Here is a 27,944-nt window from a genome sequence, read left to right as displayed (position 1 = left end):
ACTTCAGTCTAGGCACGCGCTCGTTGAGCAGAAACAGCCGTTTCTATCGGATGCGTGACAAAGTAAGCGTGACCTTGGAGGGTCTAATAGGAGCCTACCGTTTTGGAAAGGATCACAAACATTCCAGGAGGATCAGTTAAGGGCACCGGCATGACTGCCATGACGTCACGTCAAAGCGAGAGTTTCCTGAACCAAACAACGCGCTTCTATGAATTGTCTCATAACTAACGACTTCACTAGTGAATGAGAACAGACGTCCGTTTTTATCGCAAAGTAACTTTGTTTTTAATATTCACTGCAAGGATGGAAACAGAATAGTTTCTACAAAATTTACTCAGTCCCGTTGTCTGTTGATAAACACTGTTACATGATCAAATAAAAGAATAATAATACATATTTTGTGTTTGTCGAAATGTCCACAATACTGACTCTTAATAAGCTCTTTCAGTTTCGGCACTGAATATCAGTCTTGATGCCAACTAAAGCTTTTTTTTAAATCTAGAGAGACATTCGGCAGAGAAATAAAAGATGTTAAAATACATAAGACTTGTTTATGAAAAGGTCCTTAGAAGCATTATTATTTCAGTACGTTGCCTAAGAAAATGCCTCGTTTAGGTAACGAGGCTCAAAGCCTCGTCTTCATAGCGAGGCTAAGTCCTCCCCATCATGACGAGGCTGCACACAACTCCTCAGAAAGCAATTTTCCATTTGACTCTGTGTTGCTTTACCGTGTACTGAAACCGTGAAAAAGTAACAATTGAAGTAAATCCTTCTTCCCAAACGCAGCTTTTTCCACGTTTTCGAGCTTGTATTCGAAGCGCAGGAGGAGAAAAGAAAGCCCTTAAAAAACAAATAGAATAATTTTTATTAGTACTTTCAGAGTTGTCTAGTTGGCACAGTTGGTAGTGTACTAGACTGCAGTGCGAGAGGTCGCAGGTTCGAATCCGCGCTGAGGTAAGTTGGAGTCTTCAAATCTGGTAAGTGAAACTCGGTAGATAGGTAAATGATAGACGGATAGGTAGACAACCCGTACTACGAAAAAGGTGAGTGGTGATAAAAGTAAGGCAGGCGAAGGGGGGGAAACATGATAAGGGGGAAAATGAAGGAAGGGGAGGGAAGGGAAGGGAAGGGAAGGAAAGGAAAGGGGAGGGGAGGGAAGGGAAGAGAAGGGAAGGGGCGAGGAGAAGAGGGAAAAATATTATTTTTCGTTTTTTCTCGTTTTTATTTTTTTTTTTAATAGGGGGAAGCAAAATCAACCAATCAGGTTGCAGTATTCTTGAAATTCAAGGTCACGTGATCAAAATTGGCCAATCAGAGCGCTTGAATTTTTTAGGCCTATTTTTTACTGATTTGTGGTTGTAAATAAACATTGCAGCTCTCTGATTGGTCAGTTTCGGTCACGTGACCCAAATCATGCAATCTGATTGGCTGAATTTGCTTCCTACCCAATGTTGCTAATTTTACTAAACAAATGGCTGAACCAACGCACACATCCCCATAAAATTCTTAAATAAAAGCGTTTGCCTCTTACCTCCTATAATCCATCGGCGCTGCACACGGTTTCTCCGTCCAATCTTCATCCTGCATCGTTTCCGTGTATGTCAGAGGGCGAACGGCAACTGTTAAAACAAGATGAAATTGTTGATATCAATGAGCTCATCAACTTCCAAGATCGTAGCAAGCAACGATTTTCAATAGTATTTTTAAATACAATATTTCTAAGACTTACAATGTTTACAGAATTATTTCTGTTTTGAAGTCAAATCTGAATAAACTAGAGGGCGATAAAAAAAGATGACAATAGGATAGCGCAACAAAATCGCGAAGAACACAATAAAAACCAGCGTGATAACAATAGAGAAAACGGCCTAGTTCAATAGAAAATAACAATAGACCAGCCATTGTTTGTATGTCGTTGAAATTTGCATACGTATAGTTCCTTCTTTTTTTTTAAGTCACCAGGGACAAAATATGACGTCATGGTGACAACCCTGGAGACTCGGAACAAAGGAATGACGGCCATATTGGCAAGGACTGATAAGCATTAGGACAAAAGAATATTTAAACTGGACGCCATTATGAAAAAGAGAATTAGTATCACAAAGGATTCAACAACAGAGCCTAGAGCAAAACACAATGCCAAAATCGTCTTAGTTCAATAGAAAGACACAATAGAGCTACCTGGCGGATACAATATGGCAACTATTGTTTGACAGTTGTGACTTTTGGTTTGGTATTGTTGATTGTTTTTGTTTCATTCTTATGACGTCACGGCGGCCATATTGGAAAGGCTAAAAGTTCTTATTAGCATTACTGAAGACAAAAGAATATTAAAATTTGATGCTTTTTTTTTAAAGAAAACTGTTCTAAGTCACAAAGGACACAACAATAGTGCCGGGCCAAAAAAACAATAACAAGAATAACGTCACGGCCGAGATGACGGTAGAATATGCTGTGACAAACGACTCATGATTAAGCGTTGCTAAAATTTGATACGAACGCAAATTTAACAACTGTCTACGTTAAAACGTTGCTCGTTGTAAGCTACATTCCTTACCAGGAAAAAAGAAGGATCCATGATTATTTCAGACTAGTCCAGCTTCAGTCCAATAAACGCCATCTGCAATGTTTCTGAAAATAAATTTGGCGTTGTCAATATGCCATATACCGGACCCAGAATAATTAACGTCCATAAAACAAAAGAACAAAGCAAAAATAACAATACCTAATCAACGAGGCCTGATCAGAATAACAATGGTTCTTTTGTCTTCCGCCACTTTGGTCCGGTATATGAAAGTCTACCCAAAATTTATCATCTATTTTTTTTAAATACATACACTGCGACTTTTAACCAACGAGTCCTCGGGATTTTTATCCGGGAAAACATTTTTTAACTAGGCACTTTAATAGAAGGAACATTCAAATTTCCTCTCGTATGTGCTAAATTTATTCAACGTCGCTTTGCAAAGCGCGATTACATTTTCACGTTCATTTGTTATTAAAAATGCATAGGTTTATGGAAAGACATTTTTTTAGGGTAAACAAAATGAAATCTTCTTGGTCAGATTTAAGTTTGTTCGAATGGCGGCCAGGAAATATTCAACCGATAAAGCTTTGTTAGCGTAAGAACGCCGCAATTTAAAAATGCAGCGCTAACTCCCTCAATATTGAGATGAAACTTTGTCCAAAACGGGCTTGGGAAATTTATTTTCCTGGATAACGTTGTTTAATTCGAAGTGGCTATACTTCTCTTTCATTTATCTTTCTCTCTCCCCGGGATTTTCTCTATGCGAAGTTCTATTTATTCCACAAAAACGACAGATTGAGAAAAAGAACTTCATCATCTTTCTCACTACCTTTGCGTCTTACAACCCAATAAACCCATTATAGACAATCAGCATCCCCCACCCTCACGGGCATTACCACCTATTAACCCTACCCCTTGACAGGCTACAGGTATTACCACCTTACCGCCTTTTCACCTTACACCCCCCACAGGCATTACCGCCTTTTAACCCTACCCCTCCACAGGCTACAGGTATTACCACCTTACCGCCTTTTAACCCTACCCCTCCACAGGCTACAGGCATTACCGCCTTATAACCTGTCTTAATCTATGATCGATTCGGTTATTATATTGCTCGAATATTGTTGTCGCGCACTTGTGGGATGATCGCCACCAGTACCGGTAAGCGGTATTTTAGCTTAACGCGTGCGCAGTAAGGTTTGGCGCTATCTTTGCTCACCAAATCTATTAATCGGTGTATTAGATACATTAACCCTAATTTTCGAACATCTGAAAAATGGTATAATTGCCCATTTTTAACGGATTTTTACCCTAAAAAGGTCATCTAGAATTTTCGGGAGTCTTTTTTCTGCCTGAAATTTCCGAAAAGGTAAGTTTTGATCCCTGTAATTTTCGGATCACTAGACTTTCAGCTAGGAAATCTAAACAGATGAAAATTTTTAGGGGATAAAAATATGCCTATATCTACCGTTTAAATACTAAAATACGTTTAACAACTGTATGTTTAAGTGGTCTTGAACTATATAGTCTCGTTTGGTGCCCCTGTAACTCCATCAATATTGAGATGAAACTTTGTCCAAAACGGGCTTGGGAAATTTATTTTCCTGGATAACGTTGTTTAATTCGAAGTGGCTATACTTCTCTTTCATTTATCTTTCTCTCTCCCGGGATTTTCTCTATGCGAAGTTCTATTTATTCCACAAAAACGACAGATTGAGAAAAAGAACTTCATCATCTTTCTCACTACCTTTGCGTCTTACAACCCAATAAACCCATTACAGACAATCGGCATCCCCCACCCTCACAGCTATTACCACCTATTAAGCCTACCTCTTGACAGGCTACAGGTATTACCACCTTACCGCCTTTTCACCCTACACCCCCCACAGGCATTACCGCCTTTTAACCCTACCCCTCCACAGGCTACAGGTATTACCACCTTACCGCCTTTTAACCCAACACCCCTACAGGCATTACCGCCTTTTAACCCTACCCCTCCACAGGCTACAGGCATTACCGCCTTATAACCCGTCTTAATCTATGATCGATTCGGTTATTATATTGCTCGAATATTGTTGTCGCGCACTTGCGGGATGATCGCCACCAGTATCGGTAAGCGGTATTTTAGCTTAACGCGTGCGCAGTAAGGTTTGGCGCCATCTTTGTTCACCAAATCTATTAATCGGCGTCCTAGATACATTAACTTTATTAACCCTCGAATTTTTGTGTAGCTTACGAATTTAATGCGTTGTGTTAATACGCCGACAATTCGAAACTCCAACATCCCCTCCGGTATCTGAGCTAGTTAAACACAAGTGCGTCAGCTAATTTGATTAGTTACGTACTCTTGAAACAGAAACAAAACTTACATCTTCTAAACAGCCAACCAGTAGAAAGCCCATCAGTTTGGAGAGCAAATTTTTCCAGTTGAGGATGAGGGATGCGAACGATGCCATAACAAATCCACTAGTCGCCCAATCCAAATCTCGGACTAAAATCACTGATGCTCCATATCCAGGCTCTTCTCACTCTACAGATGCGAAATAAAGTACAAAGAAGGAAAAAGATAAAGATTGACCGAGGGTCTTAAAATAACTGAGGAAAAAAGTGCTTCGTAATTTCATCTGCAAATGGACCATATTCGTATTCTCAGTATTGGATTGGAACTAGCTTGCTAATGCGGGGGAATATATTAAAAAGTATTTTAACTTGAACCGTATTAGCCTCCATTGGAAGCTAGTTCCAGTCCAATACTGAGAATACGATTATGGCTATCTATTGTTAGATTGATTCTTTATGCGAATTCTTAGATAGGATACAAGTTGCCTCGCAACGTGCAAAAGGACAACTGAAAAAGCAGAGTCCTGTGCAGGAATCGAACCTACGAACTCCGTAACACCTGCCGGACGCTGTAAACATTGAGCTAATATAACACATAGGGAGGTACGTCGCTTATCTACGTCCAGAATAGACCACTCCAGAAAATACATAATACTCTTTGTTTCTCCCCCACCCCCCGCAATTTTGCATAAGCATTGTCTTTGATTTCTCTTGGGCCCATTGTAAAGTCCCAAGAGAAACTGAAAACAATGCTCATGCAAAATTTTGGGGGGGAACAAACAAAGAGTATTATGATATTTTCCGAAGTGGCCACCATTTTCGAATTCATACGGCTGGACTGGATCTAGCATGAAATGGGGGCTAATGAAATGGGGGCTATTTGCCCGCATTAGCCTCCATTTCATGCTAGATCCAGTCCAGCCGTGAGAATTCGAAAATGGTCTATTGACAATGCATCCTACTGGTCTGCGGGCTCTACAAAGTCATACGCCTCAATTTTACAAATACATGAAATGATGGAAAGGTGTAATACCCCTGTGGGAGTCATGACTTTTCAGTTGTCCTTTAGTCAGTTGTGAAGCAACTTGTATCCTGTCCTTCCACAGGTGCATTACACCTTTCGATCATTTCATGAATTCGTAGATGTGAGACATCTCCAAATATGTAGATTCAAGAACGTAATAACCGGATCTTCTAAAAACAAGACGGTTATTGTGATATAGATACGTCAATAGATGAGATGAATAGAATCTGAATCTCCCTCATCTTCCCCTATCCTCGCTCCCTCATCTTCCCCTATCCTCGTTATCTCATCTAAATTTCATTATGAAGAGATTCATTTTTCGATGCTGATTCGGGGATACTCGTAAAAAACCCTTCGTATTCCGAGTGCCCCCGAGTCAACATCGAAAACTAGTTCCCCTCCTTTCATTCATCAGGGTTAACCTGTAACATATTTTTCAATTATTGCGTTCGACTATAGGAGAACGCAATTTCTAATATTGGATATCCTGAGCATAGAGTGAGCCTTAGCAAGTTTTAGTTTTTCGTTCGTCTCCTTCTTCAACGCCATCTTGAATTACGTCATACTACCATGCGCATCTCGGTTTTGATGCGTCATATGCGCAAATGACGATCGTGCACCTCGTGTATGGAGTTAATTGGCACCAAGACGCTGATTTATCTCTCATACAATTAAAAAAAAAATCCAGATTTTCAACAATTTTAGTTTTTGTGACGTCATCACCACTTTACTCCAAACTTCCATGTTTGGCCACATTGCAGAAGCCTCACATATTGATACTTTCTATAGAAGTTTCTTTACAGAAATACATCAAAATAGATGAGTCCATGAACTGAAACTGATAAACCAGTCAACTCTATTCATATCCCAATACTCAGTAAGGCGACATTTGTTTATAAAATGAACGTCCGTGTGTAATCTGAATACTGCGCACCTATTGGCTGTCAGTGTCATGAATTATTAATGAAGCTTACTATTTAAAGCAACGGGCCAATATATGTATAGGGTATTGTCACATTAAAAATAATCTAATATCTGATAAATAAGATCAAGATCAAGATCTCTCAAGAGCAAAGAATCTGCGCTAATTTTCAGAGATCATTTCAAGGGCTCGTATTTAGTTACCTCAATAGCTGTGCTGATACTTGCACTCAGGCCATTCGTCAAATGTCAACGTACGTGAAACTTGTGTGCACCAGACACGAGTATTGCAGCCTTTTTTGAATGCCTCTGGCCGACAAAACAAAGGCGCGTTTCGTATCGCTTTCTCTGAACCTCATCCCTTTCCTCTGCAGCGTCACCGAGTTAAAGTAGTCCTTTTTTTTTATTTGCTGGAAGAAAAACATTATGCCGTCTCTTTGTGTAGTTGATTATTCCACACACGAGTGAACAAATACGTGCCTGACCCACCCCTTTCCAGTTTTGTACTTCTGCCAATCCCCCTGTGTGGCAAACAACCTGAATGTTTATTCTCAGGTGCGAGAAAGGTTTATCCCGAGAACTCCCATTTAAAAGAACCACTTGGATGTCGTACCACAACTGTCACACCCAGCCCTCTCCTCCCTAGGACGGGATGACTGACTCTGTTCGCTCCTTTTCGCAGTGGGAGGAGCGTTTGATTAATTTGCTGCCGTCGTTAGGGAGGAGGTTGTGAATTTTTCTCTTCCGGGATGGGGTGCATCTTTGAATTTTGTCTGGTAAGAGGGGAACGGGAAAAAACACGATTTCGGCTAGGGACATGCCTCTTACGTTATTAGGACGCCTTCTTCCGAGAAGCCTTTTAATGGTTTGACGTGAACCATACCATGTTGTGGAACTACTTCTAACCCCCCTAGGTTAAGCGCTCGTATGTTCCTCGTAATTCAACATTGTTGTGTATGCGCGTGCGCACTAATCGGTCTCTCAATGACGTATCCATAGTAACAACCGCGGGTGCAGTCCAACAATACAAGAGTGCTTTGAAATACAAGACGATTTTCTTGCTTTTTCGAGTGCGCGCGAAAACCCTGGAGCCTGGGACTAAATATACCAGGTCACTCGCAAAGCTTTGTTGAATCAAATGTTGAGGATGTGTTGCAACCGTTTGCCGCGTCAGCGGTAAACATCGTTCAACAAAATCGAACGGTTGTTGAAGCAAATATTGTGTCCGTTTGCTAGGGCCTGTACTCTAAAATCGACAATTAATTGCTCTTTGCTTTGACCCACGCCTCCGGGCCGGGGGGGGGGGGGTGGGGTGGAATTTATTACAAGCTTATAAGGATAACAATTATGACATGAAAACGACTGGTAAAAAAGGCAGCAAATATTTTTTGCCGGCTAAAACAATTGACAATTTATAGCTATTTGCATAATTTCCCATTTACAATTTAAATTGAACTGTTGATCAACTCTACTCGTCAGAGTTTCCCTGAAGCATATTTTTCATCAACTGTTCTTGAAGTAATTTCACAACTTGTCGCTTTCCCTTTTGCGTTGGTTTCTTTTGGTTTTCAATCTTGACAGCATCTTGTAGTTGCGTTAGCGCCTCCTGATATTTCCCAACCATCGACTTTAATTTGTCTTGCTTTATGTTAAAATTGGGGATTTTCTTGCGGCCCGTCTTCTGGATCATTTCTTTGAAATGGTACACTTCCTCTCTGTGTAGAAGGGTTATTGCAGTTCCTACAGACAACAATAAAACTTGTTAAAATGTACGTCAACCTGGGTGTCAATTCATCGCGTACTTACAAAGAAAACTGTCTCCTTGCATTCAAAGGACATCACATGATTACAAAAAAAACGGAGGCAACGTCACCGAGTTTTATCCGAGAAGCGTTTGAGTTCTTTAATGTTCATTATTGACCATTACAGAGAAGGAGCAGAAGACGAGACCGCCGGGATTTTAGGTAGGCCATTAGTTTTAACGACACCTTCGGAGGGCCCGCCAGGAATATAACCGACCTTTAAAGTTTACATTCGACTTTCCAGCTCTTGACAATAAGGCCGGAAGGGAAAGAAACCGGAGATCTATAGACAACCCGTTGAGGGAGCGACAGATCCGAGTACGGGCTCCTCGACTCTTCCCTCCCCCCCCCCCCCAAAAAAAAAAAACCACCTTCTAGCAGCTTGAACTTTTTCTATGACCTCGTTACCAGGATCTCTCTTTTTACTGGGGGACCTTGGAAACGAGCTTAGTTACCTTGGTTCCCAGCTCTTGCCGTTCTTCCTACGCGATGAATGTAGTTTCTGACAAACTTAGGAACATCATAGCTAATCACATATGCGGCAGTCTGTATATCCATCCCGCGTGCCATGGCATCTGAACAGACAAGAAGCTGTAATTTGCTTTGTTTGAAGTCTCTGAGGATCCTCTTCCGCTGTTGAAGGGTCAAACTTGAAGAATACTCTGCGACTTCAATGCCACCATAAAGTTTCAAAAGAAGGTACAACCTAAGCACAGAGAAAAAAAAAAGATTCTGAAAATAAAGTTAAACAAAAAGGCCCTGCTAATTAACCTTTCTTTTCAAAGGAGCAGCTCAGCAAGACCAGGTAAAAGTACTCCGTTTGCAGATGTCCAAAAAAAGGCAGAACCCTCTCCTCGGTTGTTTAATTCCACGAGCGTTGGCTAACCTCGTTCCCTCTCTTCCTCCCTCGAGAAAGTAGGGAGCTTAAGAATGAAGGGGTAGTTTCTAAAGAAACTGTGGTGCTGCGTCGGTGGGGAAGTAATATACAAAAATTTGGTTTTATCAACGGAATTGATAATGTAAATTGGCCACCGTACAGAGATTCGAAAAGCTGACGTTTCGAGCGTTAGCCCTTCGTCAGAGCGAATCGAGGGATTATGGGTTACGTGTAGTTTTTATAGTAGAGTAGGGGCTACGCTATTGGTGGTAACATGGCAACGTGAAAAATAGGAATATATTAGTTAAATGAAAAGCGTTCGTTAATACCGTGAGGATTAAGGGTGCCGATTTGAAAGATGAATTTTTGTTCCAGATTCTTGCGGCTTTCCGTCGTACCTAGATGTAGGGAAAGGCGGCAGATAGCCATATGTTTTTTGGAGTGGTTAGGCAGATTAAAATGGCGAGCGACTGGCTTAGATGCATCCTTGTCATTCTTTTCAACATCGCGAAGGTGTTCGCGGAATCGGTCACCTAGTCGTCTACCTGTCTCACCAATGTATATTTATTGCATAACTTGCACGTTACGCAATAAATTATACATTGGTGAGACAGGTAGACGACTAGGTGACCGATTCCGCGAACACCTTCGCGATGTTGAGAAGAATGACAAGGATGCATCTAAGCCAGTCGCTCGCCATTTTAATCTGCCTAACCACTCCAAAAAACATATGGCTATCTGCGGCCTTTCCCTACATCTAGGTACGACGGAAAGCCGCAAGAATCTGGAACAAAAATTCATCTTTCAAATCGGCACCCTTAATCCTCACGGTATTAACGAACGCTTTTCATTTAACTAATATATTCCTATTTTTCACGTTGCCATGTTACCACCAATAGCGTAGCTCCTACTCTACTATAAAAACTACACGTAACCCATAATCCCTCGATTCGCTCTGACGAAGGGCTAACGCTCGAAACGTCAGCTTTTAGAATCTCTGTACGGTGGCCAATTTACATTATCAACTCCGTTGATAAAACCAAATTTTTGTATAGGGAGCTTAAGCATGCGCGTTTTTGAGACGCGGACGGCAACCGGAAAAGAACATTTCGTGAGCCAGGACAGTGGTGTGTCTCAGATTTTTATACTAATCATCTCTAACGGAGAAAAGATACTTAGTAATGTAAATGTGGTTATGTAAAGACAAGTTAAACGGGAAAACAGCTCACTTCCGGTTGCCGTCCGCGTCACAAAAACGCGCTTGCTTAAGCTCCCTAGTAACCTGGTTGCGGCTGGTCACGTGTCTACGTGTACAAATCAAATCCGCACTGAGGGTGGGTCTTCGACTTAATTTTGTCAACAGTGAAATTCAGTTCTTTTTTGGATAAGGACATACCATTTGTTTTTCTTTACCAAATGACGCTCACGTTCTTAAGTAGATTTCAAATTGCGCTTCTTTGGGCTGGCTATACAGACGCTATTTTGAAAGTAAAATACGTTCGTAATTTTTCTGGAGCCGAACACGACACAACTGATATCCACGGGTACAGAGGATTTACAGATCTTTTGTTTGAGTTTGTTTTAGATTAAAAGACATTCCCGCGCCAAGGGATGTTTAATTTCCACTCCCTACTGGGCTCAGTAGATGAGATCAGTAGAGACAATAATTTAACCATTATGCCCCTCTCTTCATTTAGATTTCAGGAATCTGCAAAAGTCTAGCGAACACACCCCGGGGGGGGGGGGGGGGGTTACTTTAGGAATTTCTGGGTGGGGATGTGCTGCTGGGACCCTGGAACCCTTAGCCTATACCAGATCTAGTTTCAGCTAGACTTTGCTACCCTATACTAGAGTAAACTCCCCAAATCACTCCTACACGGTATCCTAGAGTAGCTGTTTTCCAGAAACTGAGGTCACTAGTACATTCTAAAGCAAAGCCAAAACAAAACCTTATACCACAATCACTTCTTTCTTAAAAAAACAATTTATTTATATTTGTCCAGCCATGCCAAGCACGTACGTACGCATTACCAAGACAATAAATTGTTTAATTTTAATCAGTATTAATACCACCGATTTCCGTCTGAATCCCGATTTTTGACAGTTAATAATATCCAGTAGCGTTTTATGATGGTCATCTATCAACGCTGTTGAGGCTGAGTCGTGAAAATTTACACTTGCCGATTTCATTTTTTTATATTTTTGAGAAGTAATTCCTGGTTTCCTTAGTCTAGATAAAATCTTCAACCAACTGGTCAGTTTCGTGAAAAATGATACCCTATTCTAGACTCAAATGCTCTGATTTATATACCCTACGCTAGAGTAAACTGCTTGAAAACCATACCCTTCACAGCGGCACATACCTATATAGCCCATATATGGCAGTACCCCCCCCCCCCCCATTGTCATCAGCAAAAGAAAACTAAGCGAAGAGACACTTAATATGCGAATCACTAGATCATTTTGGCTCCACCAACCACATTTTTCCCTTTTATAGTTTAAATCAAGTCTTCACTTGACCACTCATTCTAAGTACCTTGATAGCAAAACATACTACATAAATCACTGTTGACAAGTTACCTGTGAGTGGCTTCCAAGGAAGATGCAAAGCACAAGACTCCCTGAAACTTGAGCTGTCTTAAAAAATACAGCACTATCAATGGTTTCTCACCATTGTTGCAAGTTGTCATGTATTCTGACAAACCCTCTGGAATGGTGTATCGGGCCACAGATTTCAAATCATCTGAAAGAAGATCATTTAAGGAAAGGGATGGTTAACAATTACATGATCAAAGAACTAGTTCATTCAAGTTCTATTTTAGCACTTTGTATTTGTTCACATGATGCCAGTTTAAGTTTTCGTGACATTTAAAAGAATTTCCATCCAGTTGTGATGAACTTGTTCCAGAGTGAAATTTACTCCAGTATTAGATTTTACAAGTAAGCAGCCTCTAAGTTAGGGTTATTGCTGGAAGGTGATATTAGCTACCATAGTGACATGTTGATGTAGGTTTTAATCAGATTTGGGTTAATAAAAAACTTGAGCAGAAAGAAATTGAACTACAGGATACAGAGCAAGCAGTTTCCTAGGTTTTCTGGTCCTGTATGTGCACCTCAAAGCAATGTGATTGGGCTTTTCATCAATATCATACAGAGGTGTAGCACTAAGGAATAATTTTGAACAAAAGTTGATTTTGGACAAAAGTTGCGAAGAATTACATTAATCCAAGTTAAAAACAATGCATTTTCTTTAACAATGCATCTGTTTCCACTTCATACTTACAAGTACAAAATATAATGTAAGTGACCATGACATTGACTTTCAATTTTAGACGTGTGACCTTCTACGCAAAAACATACTTTAACAGGTTTCTGCGCATGGGTGAAACGCATGATGCTCACACAGGCACAGCATTTAACAATCTGAACAAGTGGCTTTGCACCCTTAACAAGTTCTCCAGAATCACACTCGAGTAGGCAGGAACACTGCACAGCTTGAGAAAATGTTTGCCAAGTAGGCAAATGGCTTATTGAGAATTAACTTGGGGCAAGGGTACTGTAGGGGTGTGGCTCATGTATTTCCAATAAACTTTACTAATAATATTATTAATGCTGATTTTTGTGTATACACAACCACATAAGCTTGGTCAGGATCAATCTTTTGAACAAACCAGAAATTCAATGTCATAGAACATACCTGCAGATGACAATCCAACATTATCAGGTTGATTAACAGTTGCTGTTACAGTAAACAGGATTGGTTGATAGAGCTGTAAAGGAGCAAGCTTTTCCGGGCTGTGTGTCATCGTAGCAGAAAACAAAAGCTTTTGCAAAGGAAGCTGGATTGTCGAAAAACTTGATGAGGTCTGTTGTCCAGGAGGATTCCTGACTGTCTGAGGGTTACAACACATAGGCCTGAATTGAAAAGGAATTGTTAAGGGTAATGGCAATGAATACAATCCCAACCAACTTGTCTGCCAACAGTCAGCCAAACTGTTAGCTGACAGTCAACCAACAGTGTTGGTATTGTGTTGGAGGGCATATTGGCGGACATGTTGATGGGATTGGATTTGTTACCATACCCGTGTTTAGACTGGAAGCCAAGCAATAGGGGCATGTGACATGTGGGATGGAGAGAGGAACAACGCCAGCAAACAGCCTTGTCTCAATCCTTTCAGCTTATTTCTCCTTTCCTCTCCACTTTCTTTGGATCTCACATTCTTTTTATTTGCAAATGGCTTATTATATATTTTTTTTAATGTTAGAGAGACACAGAGAACAATGAAGAGCCACATTAATAAAAGTCAAAGATAAAGAAAAAATATTTTAATAAGCCAAAGAATTTAGTTTTCATCTGTAGGAGTCAGAGATTTTCAAAAGTTCTTCACAACATCATCATATAATTAAATAGGTGCATTGTAGTAATATTTATGACAAACCTTTATTTACAATCTGATTTACAAGTACTGTAGCCTTAGGAAGCTACTGTCTTGCAGCATTCACCCCCCCCCCCCCTTCCTTCTCCAAACTATGATAAAAGACCCCAACAGCAAGGAGTACATGTAAATTCAAAACTAAAGGCACAAACTGTGTAAATTAAGAGAGGAAACTGTTTTTATTGGTGATGACTTGAGCATCCAAGCACTCCTGAACAGGATATGAACCTACATATATGACCAGCTGAGCTACAGGAGACTCAATGATCGAAGCTTGAACATTAACCAAAGTTGCATACATGTCTGTTGTTAGAGTTAAAATTAATTTTGTGTTTTACTGTCCTTTGTCTCATAGAGATTAACGCCTGTGTTGCAAATGGAGGTTGGGCGCTCAAGGGTCTGGGGACTGGTACCAACGACCCAAACCCAAGTCTTGATGAGGTGATCCGGAACTCCCCGAGCCACAGATGTAGTGGCTACACCAATCCGGAAGCTGTGACCCGAGTAAGAACCATGATATCCCGCTAAGTGTAAAATAGACTGCACCATGGATGACAGCCGCTGCCGAGTTAAGGGACGACTGTCCTCAAAGCAAACAGCGGCCCTGGAGACGGGCCCTGCAGAATCAAGAAGTTACCAAGGGCCGCCATTGGGCAAATAATACTGTTACCACAGCCTACGTAGATGACACAGCCAACATGAAAGGGGTCAGTCTTTAAGGACTTAATGTGGACTCTAAAACAAGTAGGATCCACCTACGCATCCGCTTGTACGTCACTAACCGCTAGATGGATACTGGGGTCAAATGAAGAATTAGTGGTGAACTTGCCTGCATGCAAGAAACCAAAAAACCCCAGGCAACACGCCGCCCAGAGCATGACATGGTCATGGAACTTCAAGTCTAAGGAATGCTGAATGATCTGAAGGATATCAATCGTAATCGGGAGGCAAGTCGAGGAGGATGAACCCTGTACACGCTTTATACCCCTCAATAAACGCTGCAGCTGTAGACAGTTGACCAGGGGATCAAGTAAACCATTGTCAATGTGAAGGGACCGCACTGCACTGAGGTATACCTTGATGGATAAGTGGTGAAGATTATCGGCCAACAGTGATGCAAAACGCATAAGTGACTGTTCGCCGGCTGGCACAAAGGCCCCCTCTGGACTCAAAAGGCCCTCCTGATGGCAGAACTCGGCATAGCGATGCTGGGCGGATAAGTAAACCCGACCTGTACGTGGAGGGAGGCCCTGAGTGTGTTTTTAAACTTTCAATTACATTTTGATCATGTAATTGTGAAATTAACACAAAATGCTTTCTGGCACAATATGTCACATTAAATCTGGACTTCATAACAGCAAATTTCCAGTTTTGTTTTCAGCCATTTGCATGAACTCCTATTGCCAGTAAATTGGTAGACACAAAGTATCTCGAGACCATACCCTGCCCCTCTGTTAGCATGTTTTCCAGTCACTTCTAAATGCCCAGAGTTTGTTCCTCGCTTCAAAATGAATTACACGAAGACACATCCAACACGTTTACATGTACATTATGAAATTATTAAAAGTGTTTTGAGAAAGAGGTATGTCTAATTACATTCCTTATGCAAGAAGACCATTGTTCTAGAAGCTTTTATCAGTTGCATTTGCTAAAGTAAAGGAAACACTTTCTGCCAAGTTTTTTTTAAAAGTTTTACTATGATCCAAAAATCAATTCCTTTTTTTCTTCAGATAGATTTTGAAAGTTTTTTATATGCTTGACACCTGACTGGCAACATTTTGAGCTTTGATTTTTATCCAAAGGTTGTTTTCTTTGAGTGTAAGTTTTGGATTTCACAGTCTGCCATTTCTCATGTTCAAAACTGACCGATTTGACCTCAAAAGGTTGGATCTAGCGAAAAGTGATGTCATTTGCTCATTAGGTTAAAATTTCAGCATGTAAATGCAGATTATTATATATGCAAAACACAACTTAAAAAGTTTGAAAGCCTAAAAATGCTGTGATGCATATAAATTCAGCTGCGTACACACGCATTGCATTCTTAAATTAGTGAGTATTTGATGTCATTTTCTCCTTGATCCAGTTCCTCACCCTCAAGTTTTTAACGTTTGTTATGGTGGATGATTAAATAGAAAAAATCGAGTTAAACTAAAAAAGGGTGTCTTTTTAAAATCAGGACTTCAAACTTGGGTCACTTACAGTGTAGTGTTTGGTTTGTAAAGTTTTGAAATCCAAAGAAAAAGAAGAATCAATTTCTTGGTCACAGTACCTCTTTAAGATCCTAAACACATGTAATTAAATGGTCTGGAAGGGATTCACCCCATAAAATGCAGCCCAGCAAACTAGTCCCTTATTACGATAATCATCCAGATTTAAAAAATTAAAAGCAAAAAACACCCACCCATTGCTGACACCAGTTGTGAGTTCTTTGTTGTATGCAGCTTTGAGAACTTTTCTCAGCCAGCCATGGTAAGATTGATCCAATAAACGATCAGCTTCATCAATCACAAGATAGCGAACATGTTGGAGAGTGAAGTGCTGAGTGCATGCAATGTGATCCACCAGTCTGCCTGTTGTGCAGATTAGGATATCAACACGACTGCTACTGCCACAAGAGCTAGGATAAAGCAAGAAAAGAGACACAATAAGATAACAAGATTTATTATGTAGATATTGATGAAATACCACGATTTTTCCTTTTACTAAAAGATGATTTCTTCACCGCACGTAGTGAACATATCATTTTTATCTTTCGCATGTGAGAATATAGGTGTCGTCATGGTAACAAACACGATTAGCCAATAAAATGCGAGCTTCTTCTTCATTGTAAGACAGTTTTGTGCTTTAATATAATTCTTCTCTGTACATTAACATTTTTATTGAAAAATTAAACAATTTATCATGATTTGTTTTTCATAACTTTCATATCTTGTGTTTTAGCAGTTGGTGACCACTAGCAAGCTGGCGTTCACATTTCAGTCACCGTGCACTTTCTAAATTGGGACATCTACTTCAAATCTTTTTGACAGCCCTGTAAATTTATAACAATATCATTCTTACTTTGTTTTTGGGGTACCAGTAAGTTCTGCCGTGGTACAAGAATTCTTTGCTCAGTATGATGTAGCTTCTCTGTAAACCAGCACTCAAGTTTGAATAGGGTGTATTCCTTCGAAGAGCAAAGTGGAAAGAACCAAACTTACCTTTCACTGACCAGCTGTTGCTGATCTTTGGAAAAAGAATTTGACCCTGATGCTAGACCAACTTTCAAGTTTGTTCCCTCAGTAAACATGTCAAAAACGTGTTTGACTTGATTAGCCAGATCTTTAGTGGGAAGAATGATCAATGCCCGTAAATGACACACAACTCTTGTAAGCAGAGTTTGAATGATAGGTATAGCATATGCCAGAGTTTTGCCACTTCCTGTTGGAGCAGACACACAAATGTCACTAGGTTGAAAACCACCCTTTCCAAGGCAACTGCCATTGTCACTCTGAGAGAGTATTGCTGGAATTACAACACTCTGAACAGGAAATAAGTGATTTATGTCATGCTTCTGCAGCTTGTTAATTATGTGCTGGTTCAAACATGTTAGTTGTTCCACTGGAAGCACTGAGCTTTTGAAATCTGAGTTAATGATGACAGGTTTTGCCAACCAGTCAGGTAAAACTCTCTGCACTTTTTTCACTTCCTTGTGTTTCTTTCGTCCTCCAATGACAGTAAATCCAGTTTCTTTAGTTCCTTTTTCTTGAATTTCCTTTGACGTATTCTGGCTTTCATCATACATGTCCTTTTTCTCACTCTGAACTGCCTTATTTGACTGAAGTTCGTTCTGTTTGTTTTTTTCCTTCTTCTTTTCTTTAACTTCGTCAACTTCTGAATCAACAGGGAGTCCCATGTCTCTATCCTCAGTTGATTCCCTCTCCATTTTATGTCCTCCTTTTTTGATCTTCTTTTCCTTCTTCTTCTTTTTGGAGGGTCTTAACTCATTAACTACACTCTTCTCGCTGTCGAAATCCACAGAAACTCCAATCTCTTCTTGCTCACTTTCACAGTCCATGTCAGTTGAGGCCTTTTCTGAAGACTGTCCCTTTGGTTTCTCATCAGATCTTTTATCTCTTTTATTACTCCTCCTCTTTTCTGTTACGCTTTCCACGACCAAAGACTTCTTCAATGAGCTTGAATGAAGATCATCATCTTTCGCCTCATCAACTTTGCTTTTTTTAACAGTTTCTTTTAACTGGCGCTTTTGCTTCTTCAATTTCTTTTTTGATTCTTCTAAATTTGTTGCCTCGTCTTCCCTACTCTCACCTTTTTCCTCTTCTTGAACATCTGAAGCAAATCTTTTACAGCCTGTACCCACGTGTGTATCTCCATTTTGTTTGTGTTTTCTTTTTCGATCCTCAATGTTACGTTGCAGCCGTTTTAGGTTTAAGGTTTCATCCTGTCGATCAATTTCATTTTCATCCTCTCCCATGTATCGTTCAACTCTGAATAGATCCATTGTTCAAACGATTTTTCCAACAATTCGGGTAAAAATCGAAGTCATAGCCTTACGTCCTCCATATTTAGAAGGTATCTTATACAACGTATGTATCCCTAAAATAGCTTGCAGCTGGTCTAAGATTTTGATGGCGCAAATCAAAGGATACACGCGCGGGTCCGCGCGCGATGCCCATTTTTCAAAGGAACAAGATGCCTTGTAGCGTTTACGTGGGATACGAATGTGAAGGTTTGTTGTTCCCGCAACCGACTGCGAGTCATAAGGGACGTGGTAAAAGCGATAAGGAAGGTTAAATGTGATGAGAATCTAACATTTCCTTTGCGATTTCAAGCGTTTTTCAAGCATTTTTTATGAATGTCATATGTCTCTACTCTGCACCGAGAGGTTTTCTCCGGGTACTCCGGTTTCTCCTCTCATCAAAACCAACACTTGACTTGATTTGCGTTGATTGTTAACTTCAGTTTACAGTGGCCCCAATTAGTGCTTCAGCACTAAAACGACTAGACACTCAAATAAAGTTCCTTTCCTTTCCTTTTCTTTATCTTATTTTAATGTGCCCCACAACCCCACAGTCTGACCAGTAACTTATGAACCTGTCAATGTGAAGCCACTGGGAGGGTGGTAGGGGATTTGACTTTAATCCCTCTCCCTTGGGAGGGGAATTGCAAGAATTTTGACCCCCCCCTCCCTCCTTCCCTCCTCCTCCCAGGGTTTAACAATGACAGATGCATTACACATGCACACACATTCCTTATCAATTTGCTTATTTTTATTTGTAAACAAAATTTTAGTTTCTAAAGAAACTGTGGTACTGCGTCGGTGGGAGATTGAAACAGAAATTGATTTTATCATACAGGTTGATACAGGTCAAATATTTCACGGTGGTTATTCGACCTGTATTAACCTGTAACCACTCGTGTAATAAAATGAATTTCTATTTCCATTCGTAACAAAACATGCTTCTTCAAATACACTAAAAGGGCTTGTCCGATAGGTCATTCACTTTTCTAAGCATAAAACACACAAACAAAATTGTTACAATGTTAAAGATTTTTATTTATTCACATTTGATTTAATTTCCCCGTTAAAAACATGATGCAATGTGATCTAACTACAACAACCAAAATTAATATGATTAAACTTAATTAAGTTGCTTTATCTTTTTCAAAAACTGTGACAAAAGGAATGTACACAACACATAGGCTTCTTTGCGTGACAAGAATGGCTGAAAACAAAGACATAAATTATATTTTTTTATCTCTTCAAGACAACATCTGCATGCTACTTTCCATACTTAAATCTAAAATCTGAGGAACATGTTTATGACGTTATTACAGTTATTTCACAAATAGTTCAAAGTTCAAAAAATAATATTGTGGTTTTAGACAGATGGTGTTCAATCCTGCGGCACATTGTTTGAATCAAGGTTACCATAGACGCCTTAAGCAACTCATCAATATTCATGATGGTGAACACAGCATGAAGGTCACATCAGTACTCTCGTATTAACCTTTTAATGGGTAAAGGCTATAAGGAGGGTTGTTTTTCCAAGTAAAGTTAGTCCATACTTATAGTTAAACGACATCCACTCATAAATTAGGTCTTCTTAACCCTTTTCCCTCCCAAGAGAGCCAATGGCAGAGGACTTTACTCTGCCAATGGCAAACCCACTGGGCACAAAAGGGTTAAATACAGAATTCTAGTTGGATAACACTTGAATCAAAGTTTCTTAATTGGTTGCCATAAAAGCAGAGTGAAAGATCTCAAAGATGAAAGGAGGTGTTGATCTCTATAAATAGTTTTAATTCTTCAAAGCCTCATTTCTTCTTGTGATAAAAAACACCTTCCTCTTTCACAACAGATTCTAAACTTAAACTCTGACAATGATTATGCTGCTGTTGAGGCACACTGTATTCAATCAATGTCATGAACTTGAGTGAAATTTACTCAGCAATTTTGAGTCATAAAAAATGTAGGTTCTTCTATAAGTAATCCGACATGTTTGTACAGTCTCTGTACCCAAATTGCAAAGACAGTAAGAAAGCATTACAGTGTTTCCTTTTCAGAAATTCCACATTCCAGAATTGAGTAACAATGGTATAAATGTAATTTTGCCACTTTTTCTTGCTTCCATCCCTCAATGTTACACATACACTTCATCTGCTTTCACCATCATTCTTATTCATTTGCACAAGCAATCTCTCCGTTTAACTGGTTCCATTGCAGACAATTCTCTTGGGTATTGCAATTCCATTCATGCTCCAGACAGGTGGAAAGGTTTAGTTTCAGTAATTTAGAAATTTTACACTATCTCGTATTTGTCGACTGAAAAGCTGACTTCTTGTGAGAACTTGACGGGTTTCCTGTCATCTGCTGAGAGGATATCTGTAATCTGTGAATTAAAAAAAAAAAGCATGTTGCAATATTGTCCTTTAAAGTGCCTATCACCTCAAGAAACTTTTCTGCTTTATTTATTCTTCATATTTTCCCAAATACGTCTTGTATTGTGTTGTTTTTACTACATCTTTTTTTTTTTTTTTCAACTCACTTTTTATTCGCATTGAAAGATAGGAAAAGCAGTCATAGTTTGATCTGTGACCAAGCAATGAAGGGAAATGTGTTCCATACTTGGTTCACATCACAAATTACTTTGCATCACTGTTTTCAAAGAACTATTACAATGCAAACAGTCTATGTCATCAACCCAGAATTAAACCAATTCCTCTTTTTTGCCAGGGTTAAGAGAAAATTACAACTAGTTTTTCCACTTTTTGGAAGCCTCTAAAACATTGACTTTGAAGGAGAGAGTTTAGCAGACCAAAGTATTAGTGTTGGACAAGTTACTGCAGAGAATTGTTGAACGGAAGGAGTTTTTTGGAGGTGACCGACACTTTAAATAATAGCACTTATTCTCAACACAATTACTGTAACTACCAGAGTGCACCTTGCAAGGCTAAATAGCATTGCACCCAGACAGTCAACTCCATTGAAATTAAGTGTGACAAGGCCAACTTTTCAAAATGATCTACCCCTACAGGTAATTTGATATGATGGAGTTGATTGCAAGTTACTCACATAATTTTTCACAAAGAACGTACAGCTTTTCTTCATTCAAAAACTCAAGTATTAATTAAATTCCATAGAGCATTTTTTGCATGCCAATTTTTGACTTGAAATAAAGTGGTTGAAACCTAAGCATATGAGTTTGAATCTAATGTTTACATCAAACTTGAATCCAGTCCATTTTGGAAAACTACCATACAATGGAACCACATGGAGTAACTTTGTCCCCCACTAACTACTACAACTCATTCACCACACTTTGCGCATTCAGAGTTCAAAAGGATGCTAAACAAACTATTTAAATTTGTTGTCTCATTAGGAAACAAAACGAGCCAACACCCCACAAAAATAATTATGCAAACAGCAAAAACTATTTTGGAAATATTGTAAAGAGTAAGTTACCTTGAGGTCGCAGTATGACTTAGTTGATGAAAACGAAACTGAAACAGGAAAGAAGTCTCCAGGGTGTCCAGCGATGCTAAATTCCATGCTACCACTCTTGTTTGATGTATCGATAACTGGCAGCTGCCACTCAAGTACGGAATGCTTGTGATCGTAGTGGTATTCACCATCAACATCACCTACTACTGGCCCACCAACACCGTGTCTGTGATTAAAAGACATGTGAAGTGTTAACCTTACATCCGTGGGAATTTACAAAATTGCTCAGATTAGAGTATATTCAGCTTGCATTGTTTGCTTGCTTTCAGGTGGCAATAATTACAAATGTGCAATGAAAACATGGACATAGTGTAGTGAAGTGAAGTACATTGAGTTGTATTGGCCACTCCCACCATGCCTAAAAGGGACTAACACAATGCACCCTGTTTGGAGGACTTCAGCCAAAATGCTGGTGAGGCAAATTACCATTACATGTATTTAGGAAAGTCAAAGATATCAATGTCTGGAACTTGGCCAGGCCACCAAATGGAAACAAGTTTTTTTGGGTTTTAATGGCTCCACAAATACTAGTACGGATGTAAATGTCTTGCTCCACAACTTCATATAATTTCAGACATGGAAATGCACTGAAAGCTTAAAACAAATAATAATTTCAGTTAAGCTACTCTCTTGCTCTTTCACTGTTAACCCTTTGCCATTTTTCATGCTTTGTCTAACCCCAGACTATTTCACTCATCAATGAGGGTTACTGCTTCAGGGGTCAACGGGTTAATCTACCGCAGTTATTTATCTACATTTGGTTTTCCTTGAAAAAATAAATTGTTGCATTGAAGAGCACTGTTGTTGTTGGAAAGATTTCCACTTCTGAATTCATTTGGTTTAAAGAGGTTGACATCTAAGACATTATAAGGTACTCACGGAACAGGAATAGAAATTACAACGTCATTCAGCTGGAGGTTTTCTTGGAGAAGCTCATATTCTATATTGACATCACACTGCCCATCATTTTCTGAAGGCCAGCAGTTTACTATTAAAGGAGAAAAAATATAATAATTTAATAGACTCATTCAGTGTCATGAAGTACAATCCATGTGAAGTCAGTCAGATAAGTAAGAATGCCATTACAAGCAAAACACAGCTCAGTAGTGGGATAGGCATGCATGCTTTGAGTTCCTTAATTCTCTTCTTCAATGTGAAAGTTCTTTCTTAGAATATGTCAGTTTCCCCTCCTGCCATAATTATATTGAGACCAACAACAGATCCCTCACATTATAAAACAGAACTAGTTTTACTTCAAGTAATATATATTTTTCATAGATGTTTTAACTGAATCTTCATTGCACAAAAAAAAATTTGTGCCTCCAAGTCACTGTTCTCACATCACTTTCTTCAGTTCAGATTAAAAGAAGGTTTGTCATTGAAGTTGCATTAATGTGATCTTACTTGATAGAGGCATAAGTTCTTCATCTGCACTCTGTAATCTCCACTTCAATACACCAATATCAGAATTAAGAGGGAACGGTTTCTCTGGTTGCTTGTGCCCTATTACTGAAGCTTGACTAAACAGCTTCTTATCAATGTTAGGATGTGTCTGGACAAAAAAACAACAACAAGAAACACAAGAATCAATCAAGTGAACAGAACAAAATATCAATAACTCTGAATTCCAACTGAATAAAGAGATTGTCTCTATAGTCACCTGCATTTGAAAGCCCTTGTCATCATTGTTTTCCAATTTAACACAAATTTTTCCAAACTGTGGATCTGATATCCTTAGAAGAACTAGTCCCCGGATTTCCATGTTCTGTAGTCCGCCATCTCTTCCACCTGTCAGTGTGATCTTTTCATCAACCTTAACATGAACACTGAGAAAAAAGTAATGTGTATATAAAGTACATGTAGCAAAGAAAGATTTCAATAACACCACTGCATTACCAAGTTGTGGTAGGGTGCATAATTAAGATATCTAGGACCTTCTACTTTTGGCAGCCACCAACTACAAGCAGTTGCAAAAAGGTCAAGACAATGAATAAAAAGATCAATTCTTTTTAAAACCCATTTTCCAGTTCAAAAGAAAAATCAAGAACACCCTCCCATCCCTCACCCCTTTTTCAATGTTGATACCCTTTAGTTTGAATGGCAAGTAGAGATCGAACTTTGCTTGGGGGGAGGGGAGGGGAGGGGAGGGGAAGGGGGCAATGGGTATGCGCTGACTTGAATGACATGCATTGTACGCTTATTAACAGTGAGTGTATCAACTCTTTCTGAAATTGCTTGTTTACTAGTGCTAGATGGTGAATGCTAATTAGGAAACCCAGCCATGAGCACCACCAACCCAGGGCCAAGGACAGGAACCTGTCACTATGAGAGGGAAAAGGAGAGAAGAGAAAAAACATTAAACACTCCAAAAAATGTGCCGTTTGTCATGCCACAGTAACGGATTATGGATGACAAAGCCATCATAAAATTCATTGCTTAAACAAAAGGGAAAAAAGGAAAAATTAAATTTGCTTACCTTCCCATCGGAACAGAAGGTGCAGCAGTGGTTTTTGTACTGGAACCTAATTTTGTCTTGGAAGTAACAACCTCTGAACACAAACAAAATGTACAATGCATCAGTACTGAAAACTCTAGGAAAGAAAGCAATCTGTGACATTTTTCATAAACTATTTCAACATTAAAGACCAAGCAAGAGTTTGATAAAAAGCTGTTGAGGATATAGAGGTTCAGCTAAAAACAGACATCAACTAATTGTAAACAAAAGTGGCTGTCTGGTCTGTTCCAAACATTTCATTTTTATGGCAGTTTAAATGTTAGCTGCAGTTGTGAAAATAAGTCTCGCTCTCACTTTGGACAAGAATCAACCTCTAGTAAGGTACAGGAAACCCCTTAACCTGGCCCTTTCTATCAAAGCCACATGTACGCAACTAAAAAGTTTTTCTATCAATGTTATTTCAACAAAAGTTAAATTCATCAAGATACCACCACGTTGCTTAACTGACTTCTGACTTAACAGATTTTACTCCTGACTCAACAGATTTTACTGTTTCTAATGCACCAATCAACTTGAAACTTCAACATCATCATGTCAACATCATCATCAACATCATCATGTCATACATTTTTGCACTTGGAACTTTATCCTGCAATAATTATGTGCCCTTATTATATGACTAGCTTTGTCAGTGGGCAAGATGAACCAAATCCTGCACTGATTGGCTACCAGAGTGGGCACAATGGAGCTATCTTGCCAGCTTGGGATTTCTCACTTGTTCCCGCAAGACCAAAGATCATTTTTGGGTGTTTTATCCCATGTAATAAATCCTTTATTGACCAAGCTTGTTCGGTCAAGATGGCTGGATCTTGACCTCTTTCTTTTTCTGCGTGTTTATGGACCTCGACCATAAAAATGCAAAAAAGGAACTTGGCCAATATCCAGCCACCTTGACCTCAACCTTGGTCAATAACCAATATACACTGTACATAAAATTGAGACAAAGCAAGAAAAAACTCTGTGAGTGCTAAAAGTCTTTACACCACAAAAATCACCATATTGTAGTGTTCCTTCCCTAGTCAAAGTCTTTATTGTGCATAACATAATCTCCTCACCTGCCCCCTCTGATCTTAACTTGTCCACAAAACTATCAACATCCTTTGCTTTGCTTCCCAGCTTCATTGCCTTTCCACTGCCACTCGTTCTGGCAACAAATAGATATACATCAAACAAATATACACTTTTAATACTTGAAAAAAGCCAGCAAATGTAGAGCACAGGTTGCCATGTATGACTAACAGTCAAGTCCTTCAATCATTTTTTACTTATGCAACTTCGACTGTATTTAGAATTCACAACCAAACCCTTGGTCTGAAAGAAAAAGGTATTTGTAAACAGTGTCATTTGTGACTTGAACACCAATAGTTTTGGCCAGGACTGTGCAAAACTGTTTGTGAATTTCTGTTCATATGCTGATTAATGCATTGACCTCTGGGAGTGAGAGTCATAACAGATATTACTCTGTCTAACGCCAGACGATTTTATGTGTCAACTGGGAGACTCCTTGGGCTTTTGAGTCAACGGGTTAAGCAGTCAAAAACTGATCCCTTGATTAAAGGACTAGAAATATTATTGTGTTGGAATTGCATACATGTGATTTTTGCATACATGTGAGACTAAATAATGGTCTCATAGAGATTAAACATTATTACTGGCACATTCATTTTTCACAAGAAAGCAAATGAAAAAAAATTGAAAAGTTCTCCCCACCAATGCAATGCACAGCCTACAAAAAAAGTATGGAGAATATGTATGTTAATTGTTTTCATCTTACCTTGTGGGTTGCGTTGGTTTTGGAGGTGTTGGATCCATAACAGGAATGTCGTTAACCACTGGGACATTGCTTCCTTGACCACCACCACCAAAACCACCAAAGGCACCACCAAGTCCACTTCTGCCTCCCTTGTTTTTGGCTAACGCAGTTTTGGCTGCTGTCAGCTCTTTGGCCTTTTTCTTCATCTCTTCTTTGGCCTCTCGCTCTTGAGTCTAAAATGACAACAGTACAATTATTAATAATTTATGTTAAGCACTTCAGTGGGCAACAATAGACCATTTTACAGTTGTGTGCTTAGCTACCTGGCCTATAAATGAAAGTGAGGCTGGAATTGCCCAGAAAGCTAAGGGGGGTCTGTTTCATAACAAAGTCAACTCCAATCTCACTTTCATTTAAAGGCCAGCTAACTAAGCACACAACTTTAAAAATATCCTTATGAGCATTATTGATTTCATCAAGTTACATTTACCCCAAAAACTTTCACTTGCCAGGCAAGTAGTGGTGTACCAATCATTGATCGAAAATCTTCAAGTGACGCAACAATCGATTATCGTGGACAAATGCAATTAATGTTTTCCAAACCTTGGCAAAACACGCTCACACCATGCTAGATTTTGCATTATGTATTTCGTTCACATTTGACAGGATGTATTTCATACAGAAAAAATTTACCTTGTTGGTTCTCTTAGAAATTATTCTAAATTAGTAGCTGGCTGTAAAATACACTTTTAGATCTATTTGCTGCGATCAGAAAGGTAACAAGAGTAGATGAAATCAAAACAGATCTAAACAGCTTGCAAAGATCACGTTGGTTCCCGGGGTCCAATTATAATCGATGATCAATTGGTTGGGTCAATCTGATTCTTTCAGATGTCCAATAACAAAATCTGAGCAGAGTCCCATCACTACAGGCAAGTGATGGATAAAATCCACTAGCCCAACAAGAAAATCCACTAGCCCTGGGCTAGTGGGCAAGCATTTCTTTGCACGCTGTGTATGTCACATTTCAAGATCCAAGTGATCTATGAATTCATAAAAAGAAATGATGATAGGTTTTTTAAACTATTTAACACATTAGAGCAGAGCTCAATGGTGGATTATACCAGTAATCCAAGCATAAACACAAGCAGCACATGCCAATACATTAACAGTACATGTAGTTGTTATTAGTGTCTTTCAGTCTAACAATGTTAATAAGGCTAAATGTAATTTAGGCAAGATTAATCTCAAGCCAATGTGACATGCAGCCTTTTCACACCAAATGAACACTTGGGGCCCTGGAATCCAGCAGGGTTTGTTTGTGCTTCGCCATGCAATCTTCGCTCATCTTTGCACGCCATTTGTGCGAATCGTTGCAGATTCATTGAGCCCCACCCTTCCTGTCCCAAGGCTACTTGGTTGTGGAGCCAAGTATTTGGTCAGTTAAGTGTTTATTTCCACTGGACAATGTTCCAGTATGCCAGTGCCGGATATTAGTGGCTGCTTCAGGGTGGTCACCATTTGTGGGTTGCCAGGGATTCCACCCTGTGATGCCTGGATCACAAAAGAACCCTCTCTGCTAACTTTTGAGACACCAGTTCACAAAGCTTATCAATTGGCGATGATTTCAACTAATGATCCATGGTCACTGAGTTTGCAAACACAAGTTTGCATATTGATTGTACTTATGCCTTCATTGATAGAAACTGTAACCTTTCATTCACTGAAACTACAGAGAAATTAA

General features: G+C 39.4%; 2 protein-coding genes across 3 annotated transcripts in view; both read right to left on the bottom strand.

The window, feature by feature from the left end:
- Positions 1 to 315: 315 nt before the first annotated feature.
- Positions 316 to 18,482, bottom strand: LOC137982299 (ATP-dependent RNA helicase DDX51-like). The gene is made up of 11 exons (XM_068829373.1): positions 17,128 to 18,482; positions 16,329 to 16,544; positions 13,189 to 13,406; positions 12,072 to 12,234; positions 9,070 to 9,320; positions 8,255 to 8,552; positions 7,017 to 7,222; positions 4,897 to 5,057; positions 2,558 to 2,631; positions 1,532 to 1,619; positions 316 to 840 (listed from the first exon to the last, which is right to left on the bottom strand). The coding sequence occupies exons 1-6, from the start codon at positions 18,426 to 18,428 to the stop codon at positions 8,281 to 8,283; spliced, it is 2,421 nt and encodes an 806-aa protein (XP_068685474.1). The 5' UTR covers positions 18,429 to 18,482; the 3' UTR covers positions 316 to 840; positions 1,532 to 1,619; positions 2,558 to 2,631; positions 4,897 to 5,057; positions 7,017 to 7,222; positions 8,255 to 8,280.
- Positions 18,483 to 19,466: 984 nt separating this feature from the next.
- LOC137984090 (coatomer subunit delta-like) overlaps positions 19,467 to 27,944 on the bottom strand; it is a 29,828-nt gene continuing 21,350 nt past the window's right edge. Inside the window, exons 6-13 of one of the 2 annotated variants that reach the window (XM_068831294.1) lie at positions 26,222 to 26,433; positions 25,503 to 25,591; positions 24,409 to 24,481; positions 23,593 to 23,758; positions 23,337 to 23,484; positions 22,812 to 22,920; positions 21,894 to 22,098; positions 19,467 to 20,820 (exon numbers count right to left, since the gene is read on the bottom strand). In XM_068831294.1, the coding sequence (XP_068687395.1) occupies positions 20,731 to 20,820; positions 21,894 to 22,098; positions 22,812 to 22,920; positions 23,337 to 23,484; positions 23,593 to 23,758; positions 24,409 to 24,481; positions 25,503 to 25,591; positions 26,222 to 26,433 (1,092 nt within the window). In that variant the 3' untranslated portion in view covers positions 19,467 to 20,730. Of the gene's footprint in view, positions 20,821 to 21,893; positions 22,099 to 22,807; positions 22,921 to 23,336; positions 23,485 to 23,592; positions 23,759 to 24,408; positions 24,482 to 25,502; positions 25,592 to 26,221; positions 26,434 to 27,944 lie in introns of those variants that run through there. The other variant, XM_068831295.1, reaches the window with a different exon arrangement.

This window comes from Montipora foliosa, chromosome 13 (genome assembly GCF_036669935.1).
Source record: "Montipora foliosa isolate CH-2021 chromosome 13, ASM3666993v2, whole genome shotgun sequence".
Lineage (NCBI taxonomy): Eukaryota > Metazoa > Cnidaria > Anthozoa > Scleractinia > Acroporidae > Montipora > Montipora foliosa.
The sequence above is the reverse complement of the archived record's forward strand: the minus strand, read 5'-3'. Positions and strand labels throughout refer to the sequence as shown.

Bases quoted from the DNA above. Each gene is read 5' to 3' on its own strand.
- LOC137982299 (XM_068829373.1), bottom strand. From the start codon at position 18,428: ATGGATCTATTCAGAGTTGAACGATACATGGGAGAGGATGAAAATGAA. The intron at 13,407-16,328 runs GTGGGTGTTTTT...TTTTCAATTCAG, and splicing joins ACAACTGGTGTCAGCAATGG to GCCTATGTGTTGTAACCCTC. The intron at 9,321-12,071 runs GTAACTTGTCAA...CTCTGTGCTTAG, and splicing joins TCCTTGGAAGCCACTCACAG to GTTGTACCTTCTTTTGAAAC.